Source organism: Grampus griseus (genome assembly GCF_964374135.1).
Source record: "Grampus griseus genome assembly, chromosome: 1".
NCBI classification, from domain to species: domain Eukaryota; kingdom Metazoa; phylum Chordata; class Mammalia; order Artiodactyla; family Delphinidae; genus Grampus; species Grampus griseus.
The window spans coordinates 102,515,758-102,534,745 of NC_139017.1; the positions used below are offsets into that span (position 1 = coordinate 102,515,758).

At 40.0% G+C, this 18,988-nt stretch overlaps 1 protein-coding gene across 1 annotated transcript; it reads right to left on the reverse strand.

Annotated features, from left to right (window-relative positions):
- Positions 1 to 9,994: 9,994 nt before the first annotated feature.
- LOC309828726 (DNA damage-regulated autophagy modulator protein 1-like) lies at positions 9,995 to 10,549 on the reverse strand (the record flags this gene model as incomplete). The annotated part of the gene is made up of 1 exon (XM_082664250.1): positions 9,995 to 10,549. One exon carries the CDS (start codon positions 10,547 to 10,549, stop codon positions 9,995 to 9,997), a length of 555 nt encoding a protein of 184 aa, XP_082520376.1.
- Positions 10,550 to 18,988: the final 8,439 nt, after the last annotated feature.

The following is an 18,988-nucleotide window of genomic DNA, read 5'->3' on the forward strand; positions in this document are numbered from 1 at the left end:
TTAGTTTAAAGCAAAATTTAGAAACCAACTAATCCAAGTGAAAGTAACGTTCAGTGATGGTGAGCTAATATTTCCTAAGGCAATTTTATTCTCCTTTTGAACAATTCTAATAATTAGAAAGTTCTCCCTGCTGGGTTGAAACCAGCTGCTCTATAATTTCCTCATTCATTGCATGAATGAATGAATGACAAGTTAACAGCTCTATGAGAGCAGAGACACCTGTTTTATCCAATACTGTACCTCCAACACCTGGCACAAAGTAGATACTCAAACTTTGTTTATGAATGAGTAAATGGCTGTCTGGGGGAAGGACTGAAATTTTTATTTCCTCCCATACAACTTAATTTACTGTCTAGCTAATAACAATCCACCTGATAATACATCCACAAAACATACAAGCAAACCTCATTTTATTTTGCTTCCCTTTATTGTGATTTGCAGATACTGTGGGTTTTGTTTGTTTGTTTTGATTTTTTTTGACAAATTGAAGGTTTGTGGCAACCCTGCCTTGTCAGACTATGATTAGCTTTTTTCTTTTTTATAAATATATTTTATTTATTTATTTTTGGCTGCCTTGGGTCTTCGTTACTGCGCACGGGCTTTTGCTAGCTGCGGTGAGTGGGGACTACTCCTCGTTGTGGTGCATGGTCTTCTCATTGCGGTGGTTTATCTTGTTGTGGATCATGGGCTCTAGGCTCACGGGCTTCAGTAGTTGTGGCATGCGGGCTCAGTAGTTGTGGCACACAGGCTTAGTTGCTCCGCGGCATGTGGGAATTTTCCCGGACCAGGGCTCGAACCCGTGTCCCCTGCATTGGCAGGAGGATTCTTAACCACTGCGCCACCAGGGAAGCCCAGACTATGATTACCTTTTGAAAAACTACTTTAAAATGAAAGTACATACATTATTTTTTTAGATACAAAATGCTACTGCACACTTAACAGACTACAGTATAGTATGAAATAACTTTAATATGCACCAGGAAACAAAAAAACTTCATGTAACTCGCTTTATTGCTAAGGCCTGGAACCAAACCCTGCAATATCTCCAAGGCATACCTGTACAGTCATTTAAATCCTCACACCCCTCTATACAGGTTTAATAAACAATTTTAACTAATTTAACTAAACTTAGAAGGTTAACTAATTTTATGCACTAATAAGTGAGAAAGGAATTGGGGTCGCAGACCCCCAGAAGCGTACTATTAACGACTGAGAACGCGTCAGATAAACAGGGCTGAGGCAGCAAGGTTCCCTCAATCTCTCTGGGGAAACGCTCTTAGACTAGCAACCAAGCCCCACTCATCGCTGATTGTGAGCCACTCACCACACCTCCAGGTGGCCCGTTCCCTCATCTGCAAATCAGTCTGGACCCAATGGCCTCTTAACGCCTTTGCCAGGTCCAAGGCCCTAATATTCTGGGCTTCCGTCATTACGGTTTTGTCTTTCCCAAGTTTTCAAATTTAAATAAATTTAACATTGCACAACAACCTCCTGTACATCGCTAACCCGTTCAGTCTCCTCCGTCATCAAGTGGGAGTCTGGCCTACAGTGGTTTTCATGGCCTCTTCGATTCTTTTTTTTTTTTTGCGGTACGTGGGCCTCTCACTGTTGCGGCCTCTCCCGTTGCGGAGCACAGGCTCCGGACGCGCAGGCTCAGCGGCCATGGCTCACGGGCCCAGCTGCTCCGCGGCACGTGGGTTCCTCCTGGACCGGGTCACGAACCCTTGTACCCTGCATCGGCAGGCGGACTCTCAACCACTGCGCCACCAGGGAAGCCCCTCTTCGATTCTTTTTAGGACTTTCTCCCGCTCTCGGGAGTGGGAGGAGGGGAGAGGTTACGAACACCGCCCGAAGTCAAATATAAATCCAAGGGGTGGAAGACAGAGCTTCGGAAAAGGAGGCACTTCTACAATCCTACATGAAAAACCCAAGAAAACCCCTTTCCACACGATTCCCAAAGGAAGAAAAGGCTGGGGAGGATCCTTTCTCACCCGCCAAAGCCCTGAGGTAAAGATCTGATCTCGGCACGTGTGAGGAAAAACCACACTGGAAAAGAACCAAGAAAGAAAAACGCGAAGAACCACGTTCTCGGCAGCCTCATCCCCAAGGCTGCAAACACACCTGATCAGCACGGCGTCCAGAACAGCTTCGCTGCTCCCACACTTCCAGAGCCTTTCGCGAGAAGCTCCGCGGGCGGAGCCAGAAGCCCAGGCGTGTTCTCTGCGCTCGGCTGCCTCGGCCCCGTCTGCTCGCAGGGCTTCTGCGCAGCCGCAGACCCCGTGAACCACGGCCCGGCGTGCCCCGCTCTTTAGAGCGTAAAATTTGCTCCAACCGGTAAGAGAGTAAGAAAAAGCCGAGGGATTTTTCATGTTAGTTTGAGTTGCCTGCAGTTGATTTTTCACAATTTTCTTAAATTCAGGCTCAATTCTTGTAGTACCACTGTGAACGTAAAATCAAGGTGACCTCTGGTTTATCCAAATTATGGTAAAAATACATTTTCATTAATGGCCGTAAATGTAACTTATAGAGGCCTTTGTATTTCCTCTTGGGACTCCATTTTTTTCAGACCTAACTGAAGCTCAGCAAGTTATTAGGCACTGGTGTAAAAATTCAAAAGTAAAGAAAAAGAAAAGCCACCATTTACCTAGAGCCTAATGGCTAGAATGCAAAACTATTTGTGTCTTACTTTATAAAATATGGGGGAGAGTGCTCCAGGAAAAAGTCCTTTGGTGCACACTTGTAATGTGGATTAATTATTCCGAGGTAGCCCTTTTGTAAGTGTGGAGTTTCCTATAACAGATATTATAATTCGGTGCCCTCTTTTGCTGCCTCTGGACAGTTTGTTAAGTCATGGCAAAACTTAATTACAAGAGTCAGGACCTGGCTGGAGCCACACCTTCTGGGTTTGAGAGCTCAAGGAATTGAGTCAGCAGCTGGTGTGGGCCGGAGGACTCTCCTTGGAAGGTCCTCATGTTTCAGAGCAGGCTAATAGCAAAGGGGTAGGGGAGACATCCAAGATTAAGCATCGGAGGGTCTCCGTGGGCTGAGTGCAGGACAGCAGTTCCCTCTCCAACTGTGATACTACAAGGAGACTTGGCTGGGTTGAGAGCAGAGACTCCAGTTGTGGTAGGGAACCTGGCAAGTGCAAAGAAGGGTCCATTCTGGGGAGGGTACTGAAGTTCTGGGCAACTCACCAGAGTAGGGAGGGAAAGGAAAACTAATCTTATTGAGAACCTACTCTGTACCAGGTACTATACCAGCTGCTTTACATACATGATTCTATTAATATTCTCCATAGATGCTGTAAAATTTATGTTATTCTAATTTTAAAAATGAGAAAACTGGAGCTCATAGAGATTAAGTTATTGGGCATGATGATATAGCTAGTGAGAAAAGGGCTGGGCTTCAAACCTAAGTTGTCTAGGCCACATCCCTACCTCTACAGCTTTTTCTTAAAAGCCAGTTAGGCTTTTTAAAATTTCCACCATGCCGCAGAAATTGCTCTTGTCAAGGTCCTTGCTAAATTCAGCAGTTTCAATACTAATTTTACTTGGTCAATCAGTATCATTTGTTGCAGTTGATCACTTCCTCCTCTTGGAAACACGTTCTCCTTTGGCTTTCCCACACCATGCTCTCATGGTTTTCCTCTAACCTCACAGGCTACTTTGCAACATCCGTTATTGTTTTTCCCTCAATACCCAACCTCTTGGAAGCACCCCAAGTGCAATCCTTGGACCTCTTTTCTTATCTGGCTATATGGTTGACCCTTGAACTGCATGGGTCCATTTATACATGAACTTTTTTCAATAAATATACTGGAAATCTTTTTGGAGATTTGTGACAATTTGAAGAAACTCACAAACTGTTAGCCTAGAAATATTGAAAAAATTAAGAAAAAATTAGGCATGTCATGAATGCATAAAATATATGTAAATATTAGTCTATCTTTACATAGACATGAGTGATATTTAATGTAAAATTAATAGTGTTAGTTTTCTTACTGTTCTATAACTTTGCTTTCAGAGTTATATTACCGTACAGTATGCCTCTTTCTCATAGCTGGAGAAACTGCATATCAGCCTATTATCACAGGTAAGTGTGTCTTTTTAAGTAACAATGTTTCCAGTATTGTATTATGACTATGACTGCAATAATGTATGCCATAAACATTTTTTAATGATTCATTCATTAGCGTATAGGCTAGGTTACTGTGAAGCAATTGTATCAAAAACATTAGGCTACCATAGAACAATCATATTGCTGCTTCTTTACCAATGCATGAATTGTTATACTTGTAAATAAAAATTAATTTATTTTTCACATTATCTTTTCAGTTTTGATGTCTAGTGTTAGTAATACATACAACATCCACAGTGTTTTGTATCATGTAAGACAATATTGATGTAGGTACTGACAAGTGACTCATCTTGTAAACAGATGATGGAAACTTGCTGTATCAATAAATACTGTACAGTACTGTAAATGTGTTTTCTCATGATTTACTAAATAATATTTTCTCTAGCTTACTTTATGGTAAGAATACAATATATTATATAAAATATATGTTAATCGACTGTTCATGTTATTGGTAAGGCTTCCTGTCAACAGTAGGCTATTAGTAGTTAAGTTTTGGGGGAGTCAAAAGTTATGCACAGATTTTTTTTTCTTTACTATATTTTATATATTTATTATTTTTTTTAATATCTTTATTGGAGATAAAGATATTTCTTTACAATGGTGTGTTAGTTTCTGCTTTATAACAAAGTGAATCAGCTACACATATACATATATCCCATTATCTCCTCCCTCTTGAGTCTCCCTATGCACAGATTTTTGATTGTGCCCCTAACCCCTGTGTTGTTCAAGGGTCAACTGTATTCACTGTTGTGATCTCATGAACTCATGGCTTTAGATGTAATCTGTATGCTGACAAATCCCAAATTTCTATCTCCAGACTTAACTTTTCTCCTGAACTCCAGATTGGTATATACAACTGCCTATTTAATATTTCCACTAACAGACATCTCAAATTTCACATGGCAAGACAACTTTTAATTTCCACCCTGCAGAGCTGTACCACCCAGAGTCTTCCCCATCTCTGTTAATAACTCACATTTTACCTATTGTTAGATTTAAATACCTTGCCTCTCATTTACCCCATCTCACCCATCAGGAAATCTTGTTGCCTGTCCCTTCAAAATATATCCAGAGCCTGACCACCTCCCTTGTCTTAACCACTATCAACTCTCACCTGGATTATTGCATTAGCCTCTTAACAGGTCTCCTTGTTTATGTATGCCTTGCTCCCGAAAGTATTTTTCAACATAGCAACCAGGGTAATCCTCTTAAAACAGAAGATGGATTTTGTCTCCTCTCTGCTTAAAATCCTCTAATGGCTCTCAGCTTTCTCAGAATTAAAGATAAAGTCCTTATGATGACCTACAAGGCACTATGTGATCCAGTTTCCCTATTACCTAGCCAACCTTTTCTACTACTCTCTCTCACCTGCTTCTACTGTTCCAGCTACATTGGCCCCCTTCCTGCTTCTCATACCTGCCAGGCATGCTCCTGCCTCAAGGCTTTTGCATCAGCTTTTCTGTCTGAAGTGCTCTCCCCCGAGATATATTCATAACTCACTCTCCTCTTCAAATCTTAGCTGTCAACTTTCCAGTAAAGCCCACCCACCCTGACTTCCTCATTTAAAATTGGAACCACTCTTGATCTCTCTTAGCCTGCTCTATGTTTTTTTAATAGCATTTGCCACCTTCTAACATACTATATAATGTGTGTACTTATTATGTTTATTGTTTATAGCTGTTCTCCTCTCACTGGGATGTAAACTCCACAAGAAAAGGAATTTTTGTCTCTTTTGTTCGCTGATGAATCTCTTTCATCTAGAACAATGTCTGGTACCCATTAAGCACTAACAAATATAGTCAAATACTGAAGTGTCATTCACTCTCACTTATAAAGTTCCTTCGGGCTTATGTCTCAATGATAACATATCAGACTTCATTGAATTTTAGTAGCCATGAGATGAATAGTACCAATGGAGGCCTCTATTTTTATTAAAATTCTTACCCTTATTACTTTTAGGCTTGAACTAATTTATTTCAAGCTTTGGTCTTCTGGGTTAGGGCTAACTAGTTTGTCTGAGAGATATTTGCTAGAAATAAAAGTTCAACAGTTAATCCTGATAATGAGTTTTTATTCAGGAGGCTTATGTATTACCACAATTCAGTCATTTATGGAACAGATAAAGCTGTTTAAGTTGTCCTTTTAAGGGTGTCTACAAGATTCAGACCCAAATATATTGAAACTGAATACACAAATATATTTGGCAACTCTATAACAGCCCAACTCCCTGATTCACTACTCTCTAGAATGCCTACAAAGAAATATGTTCAATTTACATTTCTGTTTAGTGTCAGAACATTCCTAATTCACCAGCTGTGAGAAAGTTACGATGAAAAATTAATTCCATAAATTATTGATTCCTGGATTGACAATGTAAAATTCAACTTGAAAGCATAGAATCAATAAGAAATAGATATTTCATAAACCTTGCAATGCCATACTTCCACATTAGTTGCAGAGTGACAACCTGTTATGAGACTGCAAAAATATGTTTTTTGTGAGATGCCTCCGTTTCAGAAGCAACAACGAAGCCTTGAATCTACTTAGTGGCTTGAACACTTGGATAGATCTAAAATAATTAATGTATTTCAGTATTTTTTCCCTTTTAGTCAATTGCAAATGTTGAACAATCATTTTCCTTTGAGGCTCCACTGCACATTTTTTATGTTATCTGCTTCATTCTTGATGTTCCGACCTTGATGTTGTAGCCCATCAAAAGGACACACACACACACACACACACACAGGGAATTATAGAGGAAGTTGGATGAAAGAAAAGTGGCTGTTTTCAAATAGCCCTTCACCAGTTTTCTTTGATATGAAAAACTGACACAGTACTATATTCTCAGACCCTGACCAGGTATAATTCTTAAAATCATTGGATTTAGACAATTTATTGTTTTGGAAACAACAGGATCAATTTAATTAAACCATCGGATGTTTTAAAAACATCCAAAGCTTTTCTGTTTCTAAATAGGTTTGAGTATGAATTTATATGACTTAGATAATAAAAGCAAACATTCAGTTCTCTACTTACGCACTGAGAACAAATTTTGCACTCTCTCACCTCACTGGTCCTATTTGTCCTCTTTGACCTAAATCTCTCCTGGTTCTCAGCTGTCTCTCGTGGTAATCCCTTGTGCTGCTGTTGGTCTAATGTGCTTATTGAGCACAGCTGTAATTCAGTGATGACTTCCTCAAGGTTTAGATATTTCGACAGATTATTTTTAGCCTCAGTCTGCAGTCATAACGTAAAAGCAACTAAGATGAAAACTGAACACACCAGCAAACAAGTAAGTCTGACAACTTAAAAATCCGTAAATTTATTTTATTTTATTTATTTATTTTTTATTGTATATGTGAACTTTTACTGGGAATTTAAATTCTTGTTTTATAGTAGTGTGGATTAGTGAATTTTTTCTATTTTTTTAAAATTTTCTCCAAATTTTTTGTCAGTGAGCCCATAGCTGATAATGAATATTAAAACAAACAAACAAAAACCAATGTAGAACAAAAATAAATACCCACCCAAGGACAACAACAACAAAAAATCAAGACTTAATTTGACTATAGTCTGTAAGGTTAAAAGAATGGAAAGAGAATATAAATAAATTTGGTCAAATAAATAAATCATCCTTCTAGTAAATATGTATGTTTCTTCTGAAAGAATGAAAGAAAATGCATATAATACCATCTTATTTTTTGGTTTTTTTTTGTACAGCAGGTTCTTATTAGTCATCCATTTTATACACATCAGTGTATACATGTCAATCCCAATCTCCCAATTCATCACACCCACACCCCCACCCCCCGCCGCTTTCCCCCCTTGGTGTCCATACGTTTGTTCTCTACATCTGTATCTCTATTTCTGCCCTGCAAACTGGTTCATCTGTACTATTTTTCTAGGTTCCACATATATGCGTTAATATGCAATATTTGTTTTTCTCTTTCTGACTTACTTCACTCTGTATGACAGTCTCAAGGTCCATCCACGTCTCTAGAAATGACCCAATTCCGTTCCTTTTTATGGCTGAGTAATATTCCATTGTATATATGTACCACATCTTCTTTATCCATTCGTCTGTCACTGGGCATGTAGGTTGCATCCATGACCTGGCTATTGTAGATAGTGCTACAATGAACATTGGGGTGCATGTGTCTTTTGGAATTATGGTTTTCTCAGGGTATATGCCCAGTAGTGGGATTGCTTGGTCATATGGTAATTCTATTTTTAGTTTTTTAAGGAACCTCCATACTGTTCTCCATAGTGGCTGTATCAATTTACATTCCCACCAACAGTGCAAAAGGGTTCCCTTTTCTCCACACCCTCTCAAGCATTTGTTGTTTGTAGATTTTCTGATGATGCCCATTCTAACTGGTGTGAGGTGATACCTCATTGTAGTTTTGATTTGCATTTCTCTAATAATTAGTGATGTTGAGCAGCTTTTCATGTGCTTCTTGGCCATCTGTATGTCTTCTTTGGAGAAATGTCTATTTAGGTCTTCTGCCCATTTTTGGATTGGGTTGTTTGTTTTTTTAATATTGAGCTGCATGAGCTGTTTATATATTTTGAAGATTAACCCATTGTCCACTGATTCATTTGCAAATATTTTCTCCCATTCTGAGAGTTGTCTTTTCATCTTCTTTATGGTTTCCTTTGCTGTGGAAAAGCTTTTAAGTTTCATTAGGTCCTGTTTGTTTATTTTTGTTTTTATTTCCATTACTCTAGGAAGTGGATCAAAAAAGATCTTGCTGTGATTTATGTCAAAGAGTGTTTTTCCTATGTTTTCCTCCAAGAGTTTTATAGTGTCCGGTCTTACATTTAGGTCTCTAATCCATTTTGAGTTTATTTTTGTGTATGGTGTTAGGGAGTATTCTAATTTCATTCTTTTACATGTAGCTGTCCAGTTTTCCCGGCACCACTTATTGAAGAGACTGTCTTTTCTCCATTGTATATCCTTTCCTCCTTTGTCATAGATTAGTTGACCATAGGTGCGTGGGTTTATCTCTGGGCTTTCTGTCTTGTTCCATTGATCTATATTTCTGTTTTTGTGCCAGTACCATATTGTCTTGATTACCATAGCTTTGTAGTATAGTCTGAAGTCAGGGAGTCTGATTCCTCCAGCTCCGTTTTTTTTTCCCTCAGGACTGCTTTGGCTATTCAGGGTCTTTTGTGTCTCCATACAAATTTTAAGATTTTTTGTTCTAGTTCTGTAAAAAATGCCATTGGTAATTTGATAGGGATTGCATTAAATCTGTAGATTGCTTTGGGTAGTATAGTCATTTTCACGATATTGATTCTTCCAATCCAAGAACATGGTATGTCTCTCCATCTGTTGGTATCATCTTTAATTTCTTTCATCAATGACTTATAGTTTTCTGCATACAGGTCTTTTGTCTCCCTAGGTAGGTTTATTCCTAGGTATTTCATTCTTTTTGTTGTAGTGGTAAATGGTAGTGTTTCCTTAATTTCTCTTTCAGATTTTTCATCATTAGTGTATAGGAATGCAAGAGATTTCTGTGCATTAATTTTTTTTTTAAGAAATTTTATTTATTTCTTTTTGGTTGTGTTTGGCCTTCTTTTCTGCGTGCAGGCTTTGTCTAGTTGCAGCGAGCGGGAGCTACTCTTTATTGAGGTGCGCAGGCTTCTCATTGCGGTGGCTTCTCTTGTGGTGGAACATGGGCTCTAGGCACGTGGGCTTCGGTAGTTGTGGCACGCAGGCTCAGTAGTTGTGGCTCCTGGGCTCTAGAGCACAGGCTCAGTAGTTGTGGTGCATGGGCTTAGTTGCTCCTCAGCATGTGGGATCTTCCTGGACCAGGGCTCAAACCCATGTCCCCTGAATTGGCAGGTGGATCCTTCACCACTCCACCACCAGGGAAGTCCCTATAGCTCTGGGGATGACGGCTGCAGAGGAAACGGCAGAGGTGGCCATCCGTATGCGGCATGTGGAAAGGCTGTTCCACTGGGGACATGATTTGTAAGAGATGATGGATTGCAGGAGTGTGTACATAACACCGCAGACAAATGCCAAAAAGGCACCGCCATCGTGTACCATGGGGACAGCTAACTCCTGGAAATTGGCTACAATGCCCATTCTGATGCATCCCACCAGTCCTAGAACTAACGACACCAAGTTAAAAACAAGAGTGCTGAAATAGCTGGTTTGGTTTTGCTTCTCTACTATTTTATATCTTGTGTACATCGTGGCTGCACCAAGAAATGCAGAGAAGTTTATCATAAATCCAAAAATTCCACTCTCTGGAGGTGTTGTTCCTGTATCACTGATGTAGGGGAGGAAGGAGCTGACGTGCCCGGAGAGCACGGCGACCACGTAGGAGATGATGAAGGTGGAGGACAACCAGGTCACCAGGAGGATGGGGATGAAGGCCATTCCCCTCAGGAAGCACAGCATCGCACCACCACCAGGAGGGCATTGCGCTCTGTGGGGCCGGAACAGGGGGCTGCTCTGCGCTGCTGGGAGGCAGGGGCTGTGCACGTGCTGACCTGCGGTGCGGCGGCCACGGCATGCACAGCCACGGGCGGCCGGGTGAGAGGCTCCGCGACAGTGGGGCAGGCCTGACCCCGGAGCTCTGTGCATTAATTTTGTATCCTGCAACTTTACCAAATTCATTGATTCGCTCTAGTAGTTTTCTGTTGGCATCTTTAGGATTCTCTATGTATAGTATCATGTCATCTGCAAACAGTGACAGTTTTACTTCTTCTTTTCCAACTTGTATTCCTTTTCTTTCTTTTTCTTCTCTGATTGCTGTGGCTAGGACTTCCAAAACTATGTTGAATAATAGTGGTGAGAGTGGACATCCTTGTCTTGTTCCTGATCTTAGAGGAAATGCTTTCAGTTTTTCTCCATTGAGAATGATGTTTGCTGTGGGCTTGTCATATATGGCCTTTATTATGTTGAGGAAGGTTCCCTCTATGCCCACTTTCTGGAGAGTTTTTATCATAAATGGGTGTTGAATTTTGTCAAAAGCTTTTTCTGCATCTATTGAGATGATCATATGGTTTTTCTTCTTCACTTTGTTAATATGGTGTATCACATTGATTGATTTGCATATATTGAAGAATCCTTGCATCCCTGGGATAAATCCCACTTGATCATGGTGTATGCTCCTTTTAATGTTTTGTTGTTGGATTCTGTTTGCTAGTATTTTATTGAGGATTTTTGCTTCTATATTCATCAGTGATACTGGTCTGTCATTTTCTTTTTTCATAGTATCTTTGTCTGGTTTTGGTATCAGGGTGATGGTGGCCTCATAGAATGGGTTTGGGAGTGTTCCTTCCTCTGCAATTTTTTGGAAGAGTTTGAGAAGGACGGGTGTTAGCTCTTGTCTGAATGTTTGATAGAATTCACCTGTGAAGCCATCTGGTCCTGGACTTTTGTTTGTTGGAAGATTTTTAATCACAGTTTCAATTTCATTACTTGTGATTGGTCTGTTCATCTTTTCTATTTCTTCCTGATTCAGTCTTGGAAGGTTATACCTTTCTAAGAATTTGTCCATTTCTTCCAGGTTGTCCATTTTATTGGCATAGAGTTGCTTGTAGTAGTCTCTTAGGATGCTTTGTATTTCTGTGGTGTCTGTTGTATCTTCTCTTTTTTCATTTCTAACATTATTGATTTGAGTCCTCTCCCTCTTTTTCTTGATGAGTCTGGATAATGGTTTATCAATTTTGTTTATCTTCTCAAAGAAACAGCTCTTAGTTTTATTGATCTTTGCTATTGTTTTCTTTGTTTCTATTTCATTTATTTCTGCTCTGGTCTTCATGATTTCTTTCCTTCCACTAACTTTGGGTTTTTTTTTGTTATTCTTTCTCTAGTTCCTTTAGGTGTGAGGTTAGATTGTTTATTTGAGATTTTTATTGTTTCTTGAGGTAGGCTTGTATAGCTATAAACTTCCCTCTTAGAACTGCTTTTGCTGCATCCCATAGGTTTTGGATCATCGTGTTTTCATTGTCATTTGTCTCTAGGGATTTTTTCATTTCCTCTTTGCTTTCTTCAGTGATCTCTTGGTTATTTAGTAACGTATTGTTTGGCCTCCATATGTTTGTGTTTTTTACGTTTTTTCCCCTGTAATTCATTTCTAATCTCTAATTGTTGTCAGAAAAGATGCTTGATATGATTTCATTTTTCTTAAATTTACTGAGGCTTGATTTGTGACCCAAGATGTGATCTATCCTGGAGAATGTTCCATGTGCACTTGAGAAGAAAGTGTAATCTGCTGTTTTTGGATGGAATGTCCTATAAATATCAATTAAATCTATCTGGTCTATTGTGTCATTTAAAGCTTCTGTTTCCTTATTTATTTTCATTTTGGATGATCTGTCCATTGGTGTAAGTGAGGTGTTAAAGTCCCCCACTATTATTGTGTTACTGTCAATTTCGTCTTTTATAGCTGTTAGCAGTTGCCTTATATGTTGAGGTGCTCCTATGTTGGGTGCATATATATTTAGAATTGTTATATCTCCTTCTTGGATTGATCCCTTGATCATTATGTAATGTCCTTCCTTGTCTCTTGTAACATTCTTTATTTTAAAGTCTATTTTATCTGATATGAGTATTGCTACTCCAGCTTTCTTTTGATTTCCATTTGCATGGACTATCTTTTTCCATCCCCTCACTTTCAGTCTGTATGTGTCCCTAGGTCTGAAGTGGGTCTCTTGTAGATAGCATATAGATGGGTCTTGTTTTTGTATCCATTCAACAAGCCTTTGTCTTTTGGTTGGAGCATTTAATCCATTCATGTTTAAGGTAATTATCGATATGTATGTTCCTATGACCATTTTCTTAATTGTTTTGGGTTTGTTTTTGTAGGTCCTTTTCTTCTCTTGTGTTTCCCACTTAGAGAAGTTCCTTTAGCATTTGTTGTAGAGCTGGTTTGGTGGTGCTGAATTCTCTTAGGTTTTGCTTGTCTGTAAAGCTTTTGATTTCTCCATCGAATCTGAATGAGATCCTTGCCGGGTAGAGTAATCTTGGTTGTAGGTTCTTCCCTTTCATCACTTTAAGTATATCGGCATGATATACTCCCTCTGGCTTGTAGAGTTTCTGCTGTGAAATCAGCTGTTAACCTTATGGGAGTTCCCTTGTATGTTATTTGTCATTTTTCCCTTGCTGCTTTCAGTAATTTTTCTTTGTCTTTAATTTTTGCCAGTTTGGTTAATATGTGTCTCAGCGTGTTTCTCCTTGGGTTTATCATATATGGGACTCTCTGCGCTTCCTGGACTTGGGTGGCTATTTCCTTTCCCATGTTAGGGAATTTTTCAGCTATAATCTCTTCAAATATTTTCTCTGGCCCTTCTCTCTCCCTTCTCATTCTGGGACCCCTATAATGTGAATGTTGTTGCATTTAATGTTGTCCCAGAGGTCTCTTAGGCTGTCTTCATTTCTTTTCATTCTTTTTTCTTTATTCTATTCCTCAGCAGTGAATTCCACCATTCTGTCTTCCAGGTCACTTATCCATTCTTCTGCATCAGTTATTCTGCTATTGATTCCTTGTGTGGTTTTCATTTCAGTTATTGTATTGTTCATCTCTGTTTGTTTGTTCTTTAATTCTTCTAGGTCTTTGTGAAACATTTCTTGCATCTTCTCAATCTTTGCCTCCATTCTTTTTCCGAGGTCCTGGATCATCTTCACTATCATTATTTTGAATTATTTTTCTGGAAGGTTGCCTATCTCCATTTCATTTAGTTGTTTTTCTGGGGTTTTATCTTGTTCCTTCATCTGGTACATAGCCCTCTGCCTTTTCATCTTGTCCATCTTTCTGTGACTGTGGGTTTTGTTCCACATGCTGCAGGATTGTAGTTCTCCTTGCTCCTGCTGTCTGCCCTCTGGTGGATAGGCTATGTAAGAGGCTTGTGCAAGTTTCCTGGTGGGAGGGACTGGTAGTGGGTAGAGCTGACTGTTTCTCTGGTGAGCAGAGCTCAGTAAAACTTTAATCCACTTGACTGCTGATGGCTGGGGCTGGGTTCCCTCCCTCTTGGTTGTTTGGCCTGAGGCAACCCAACACTGGTGCCTGCGTGGGCTCTTTGGTGGGGCTAATGGCAGACTCTGGGATGGCTCACGCCAAGAAGTACTCCCCAGAACTTGTGCTGCCAGTGTCCTAGTCCCCGTGGTGAGCCACAGCCACCCCCCACCTCTGCAGGAGACCCTCCAACACTAGCAGGTAGCTCTGGTTCAGTCTCCCCTGGGGTCACTGCTCCTTCCCCTGGGTCCTGATGTGCACACTACTTTGTGTGTGCCCTCCAAGAGTGGAGGCTCTGTTTCCCCCAGTCCTGTTGAAGTCCTGCAATCATATCCCACTAGCCTTCAAAGTCTGATTCTCTAGGAATTCCTCCTCCCGTTGCCGGACCCCCAGGTTGGGAAGCCTGACGTGGGGCTCAGAACCTTCACTCCAATGGGTGGACTTCTGTGGTATAAGTGTTCTCCAGTCTGTGAGTCACCCACCCACCAGTTATAGGATTTGATTTTATTGTGATTGCGCCCCTCCTACCATCTCATTGTGGCTTCTCCTTTGTCTTTGGATGTGGGGTATCTTTTTTGGTGAGTTCCAGTGTCTTTCTGTAGATGATTATCCAGCAGCTAGTTGTGATTCTGGTGTTCTCACAAGAGGGAGTGAGAGCATGTCCTTCTACTCTGCCATCTTGGTTCAGGGCCTCCAAAAATCCCTAAATTTAATATTGAGCTGGATAAAGAAATTCCTACCTAGGCTTCCTTTCAAGGCCTAGTCAAGTTTTATCATATAATTCAGACACTGTCTGAAAAAGGATATAAGATACATAGTATCTATCTCTTTGCACTCTGCCTCAGATCAAGGGCCTACACCAACTAGAAATTTTGTGCTTATCACTTTACCTGGTAGGCACCACTTTTTGAGGCAGCCAGAATTGTATTAATCACCTTTCTCTCTTCCTCCCTTTACCTCCATTGCCTTGTCCTGTTGTTCTACATCCACAGAGATGAGCTCCAAAAAACAGCTGGGCAGGAAAAAGATAGTGGACTACATGTTGAGAAATGTCCCAATCTAGTACAGCATTGTAGGTAGGGGCAGAGAGAGGATGAACCTAAGAGCAGTGCACACTGAGGATATTGTAGTTTTTCATGTGCTCCATCATTTCAGAGTAACGGATGATCAAACAGTGGGGTAGGAAAAGCCAGTAGAGCAAACAATGGTAGGTGCATGCCTAGTAGACATGGAAATTGAAATAAGAAATGGCATACATACAAGTGGGTAGGGAATAGGACCAAGGGAAATATACACATTTTGTCTACTGATAAACACTAAGTCTAAGGACTCTTACTTATGAGTAGAGGAAAAAGTTGACATGGAGCCTATGACAGAATATTTCAGAGCAAGGGAAAGGAAATGGCATCATAAAGACTCAAAGGAAAAGCATGATCCAAAAGAAAACTTTAAGAGGCTACTTGCATCCTTAGAGTACAAAAAGCCATGCATGTTCTATAAACATGCATCCAGAGTATGAGAAGAAAGATGTAAGACAACAGGCTGAAGTGGAAAGTCAATAGAATGTTACGAATGAAGTAAAGGAGGAATGGAATGATACAAAAATTATACAACCACAGAATTAAAATATCCACATTGGCAATGAAGAAAAACTTGATTCTGGAGGAATATTGAATACATAATGAGGTTTATTTGAGACACTCCAGGATAAAGAGAGAAAGGTCAGAGGTAGGTGATACAGCTAAAGGCGAGAAAAGGTAATAGGTATTCATGAAGAGGAAACCAAAACAAATGGGAGAAAAATCAAATGTTTGATGGGAAGAACACTTTCTTGATGAGAAAAAAGCCCATAGATGCAGACAGAAAGGAATAGCCATGTTTTTGGCAAAAATAAATGACAAAGACCTACATTTAGACATGGCCTGTCACTGTTTTTATTTTTTCAATAAATTTATTTATTTTATTTATTAATTTTTGGCTGTGTTGGGTCTTCCTTGCTGCATGCAGGCTTTCTCTAGTTGCATCGAGCGGGGGACACTCTTCCTTCGGTACACAGGCTTCTCACTGCGGTGGCTTCTCTTGTTGTGGAGCACGGGCTCTAGGCCCACAGGCTTCAGTCGTTGTGCCTCGGGGGCTCCAGAGCACAGGTTCAGCAGTTGTGGCACACGGGCTTAGTTGCTCCACGGCATGTGGGATCTTCCTGGCCCAGGGCTCAAACCCGTGTCCCCTGCTTTGGCAGGCGGATTCTTAACCACTGCGCCACCAGGGAAGCCCCCTGACACTGTTTTTAAATTACAGCGCTATAGAAGAAGTAGTCCAGACATCCATGAAGGAAATAAAAGATGTTGCCTAGAAAGAAGAAAAAATCATGTTAGCCTTGTACTTCTCTGTTGCCACACCAAATTACAGGAGATAATTACTACAAGCTATTTTTCTGTCAACTGAGAGATAAGAAGGACTGGCAATAAGCACTAAACGAGTTAAATGAAGACATAAATCTAAAGAACTATAAATATGGCCACAGAAGATAAACACAAGTGTAATGCACTCATTTATGCAAGTCTTCAGATCCTTTCCATTTCTTGACCCCTATGGCTCAGCACTTGCTCTGCTTCCCAGCCCAAGCAACCTTGTCAAAGGCTCTTGCCTTTCCTTCAATAATAAGTCTTGATTGCTCCAACTGCATTTTGTCTTCTGACACCACCAGCTGGCTCAGCCTTCCCAGGCAGGTATTAATGGCCAGCTTTGGCATGGCCTCTGTCATACATGTTACAGTGGGAGCTGTATGGCTCAATGGAATCCACATAGGCTCTGGATTCTCCAGTAGCTGCCAGTAGGGGCCCATGTCACAAACTAGAAGTGTGGGGTAGTTAACTCCTATTGAGCATATTTTGAGCAGTGGGAGGAAAGAGATAGGACTGAGCACATAAGTTGTTCACTCTTCTTCCTCCCAATTGTTCCAAAATCCAGAACTTCCCTTGGCTTCTCCAAAGATGTCCTGTGTGACCAAGAAACCAGCTGTTTCTCATGAAGCCGAGCACAACTTGCCACCTCCTGTTTACTTCCTTCATTGTTTTACTTTTTCCCCTCACTCTTGCTCCCCTGGGACTGAACCCTCCAACAAAGCATTAGTTCCACAAGCTTTGCCTTAGGCTCTGTTTTGTGGGGAGCCGGGTTAAAACAGTCAGAATTACTCTAGAGAAGTTATGTAAAAATTATGAATGATAATCTGGATCCAAACATTCAAAATATCTCAATAACAGAGAAAGAAGTAAGAAAGGACATAACAGAGGCGAGTGATGGAGAGGTATGCTAATTCCTTATCTTAAATAGGGGAAGCTCAAAAGATAGAATTACACATTTGATTCTTGTGGATTTGAGAAATATAAGTTAAAGAATGTTTTAGGGAAAATAGGGTTAACTGTTTGGAGAATTAAAAATGGAATACTGACTTTTCAAAAACTAGAGAAAAGTAAATAAAATCTGATTTATAGAGAAAAAAGATAAAAAAACAAGAAAGAAGCGCAAACCATAAAAATATAAAACAAAATGACAAAATGAATAAATGTAAATCTTATAAATGATGTTGAAGATATTTAAATAAAAATAAAAATGTACATTAGCAAAGACAAAACAGAATGGTAGAGGAGATGGTAACCACATTTGGGAAGCTCTAAGCAAAAGGAGTGATAACTAACCTAATAAATCCAAGAAAGCTAAAGCCTAAGCCAGCAATGGGGAAAGTCAAAAAGTAACTCAGAACTCCCAGAGGCTTAGGAATTTGTTCCAGAGGTTCTGGTGTACCAGAGGTGTGACTAAAATTTAGAAGAATTGTCGAAAGTCTGTTTAAGAAGCACTCAGAACCCAAGATGCCCTCCTCATGGCCAGGTGATTCCATGTCTCTCACCTCAGCAAAACTGGAGGTTCTTTCTCTGAAGAGGGAAACATGAGGGTCTCTGACTGGGGGACTGCAAGTGCAGTTGGAAGTGGAGTTTGCTGAAAATAGGAGGATAAGAGAACAGTTAGTTACACATGGAAAGTGAGACCCTCAACCATCTTTCCACAGTCACAGCCTAGAATATTTGTATCCAGGTCATTTCCTCCAGGCAAGCAATAGGAAGATTGCTCTATGAAGCACTGAACCAGGTCAGGTGAAAAGACCTCAAGATACTGACACTGGTGTTTTACAAAAATTGAGCCCCATCAGCTGACCCTGCAGAGAGGCCCACTGTCAGCAGCAAGTCCCACTCACTCACACAGAGTTTTCAAAAAAGCTTTTGAGTCCCTAAAGTATAAGCAAACAGCCCACAAATTCCGCTAATGTAAAAAATAGAGACTAAAACAAACACATAGAAAAAAAGCAAATTTGGAGAAATTCTCTGTTCAGAGAGTAAAACTTAAAATTATATCCTCAGATCAATAGGGGGAGACATTGCATCAAAGGAACAAGAACAAAATACTATTAAGAAGAGAAATTTCAAAGAACAAAATAGAAAATATAATAGCAATAATGAAAAATGGAAAGCTGAATGGAAAGATTGGGAGATAAAATTGAGGAAATACCTCAAGAAGTAAAGAACAAAGACAAAGAGATTAGTATGAAGGAAAAGGTATTAATGGTCTCATGTCTAAATAATAGAAGTTCCAAAAATACAAACAGAGAAACTAGAGGGAGGAAGAAATTGTTAGCTAATTTAGGGAATTTTTCTAGAACTGAGGGATGTGAGTTTCCAAACTGAAAAGGCCTGCCAAATGCTTAGGACAATGGATGAAAATACACCCACATTGAGCACAGGTTCATACCATTTTACAACTCTGAGGACAAAGAGAGAATCCTAAAATTCTCCAGACTACTTATAAAGAATCAGAATAGCATC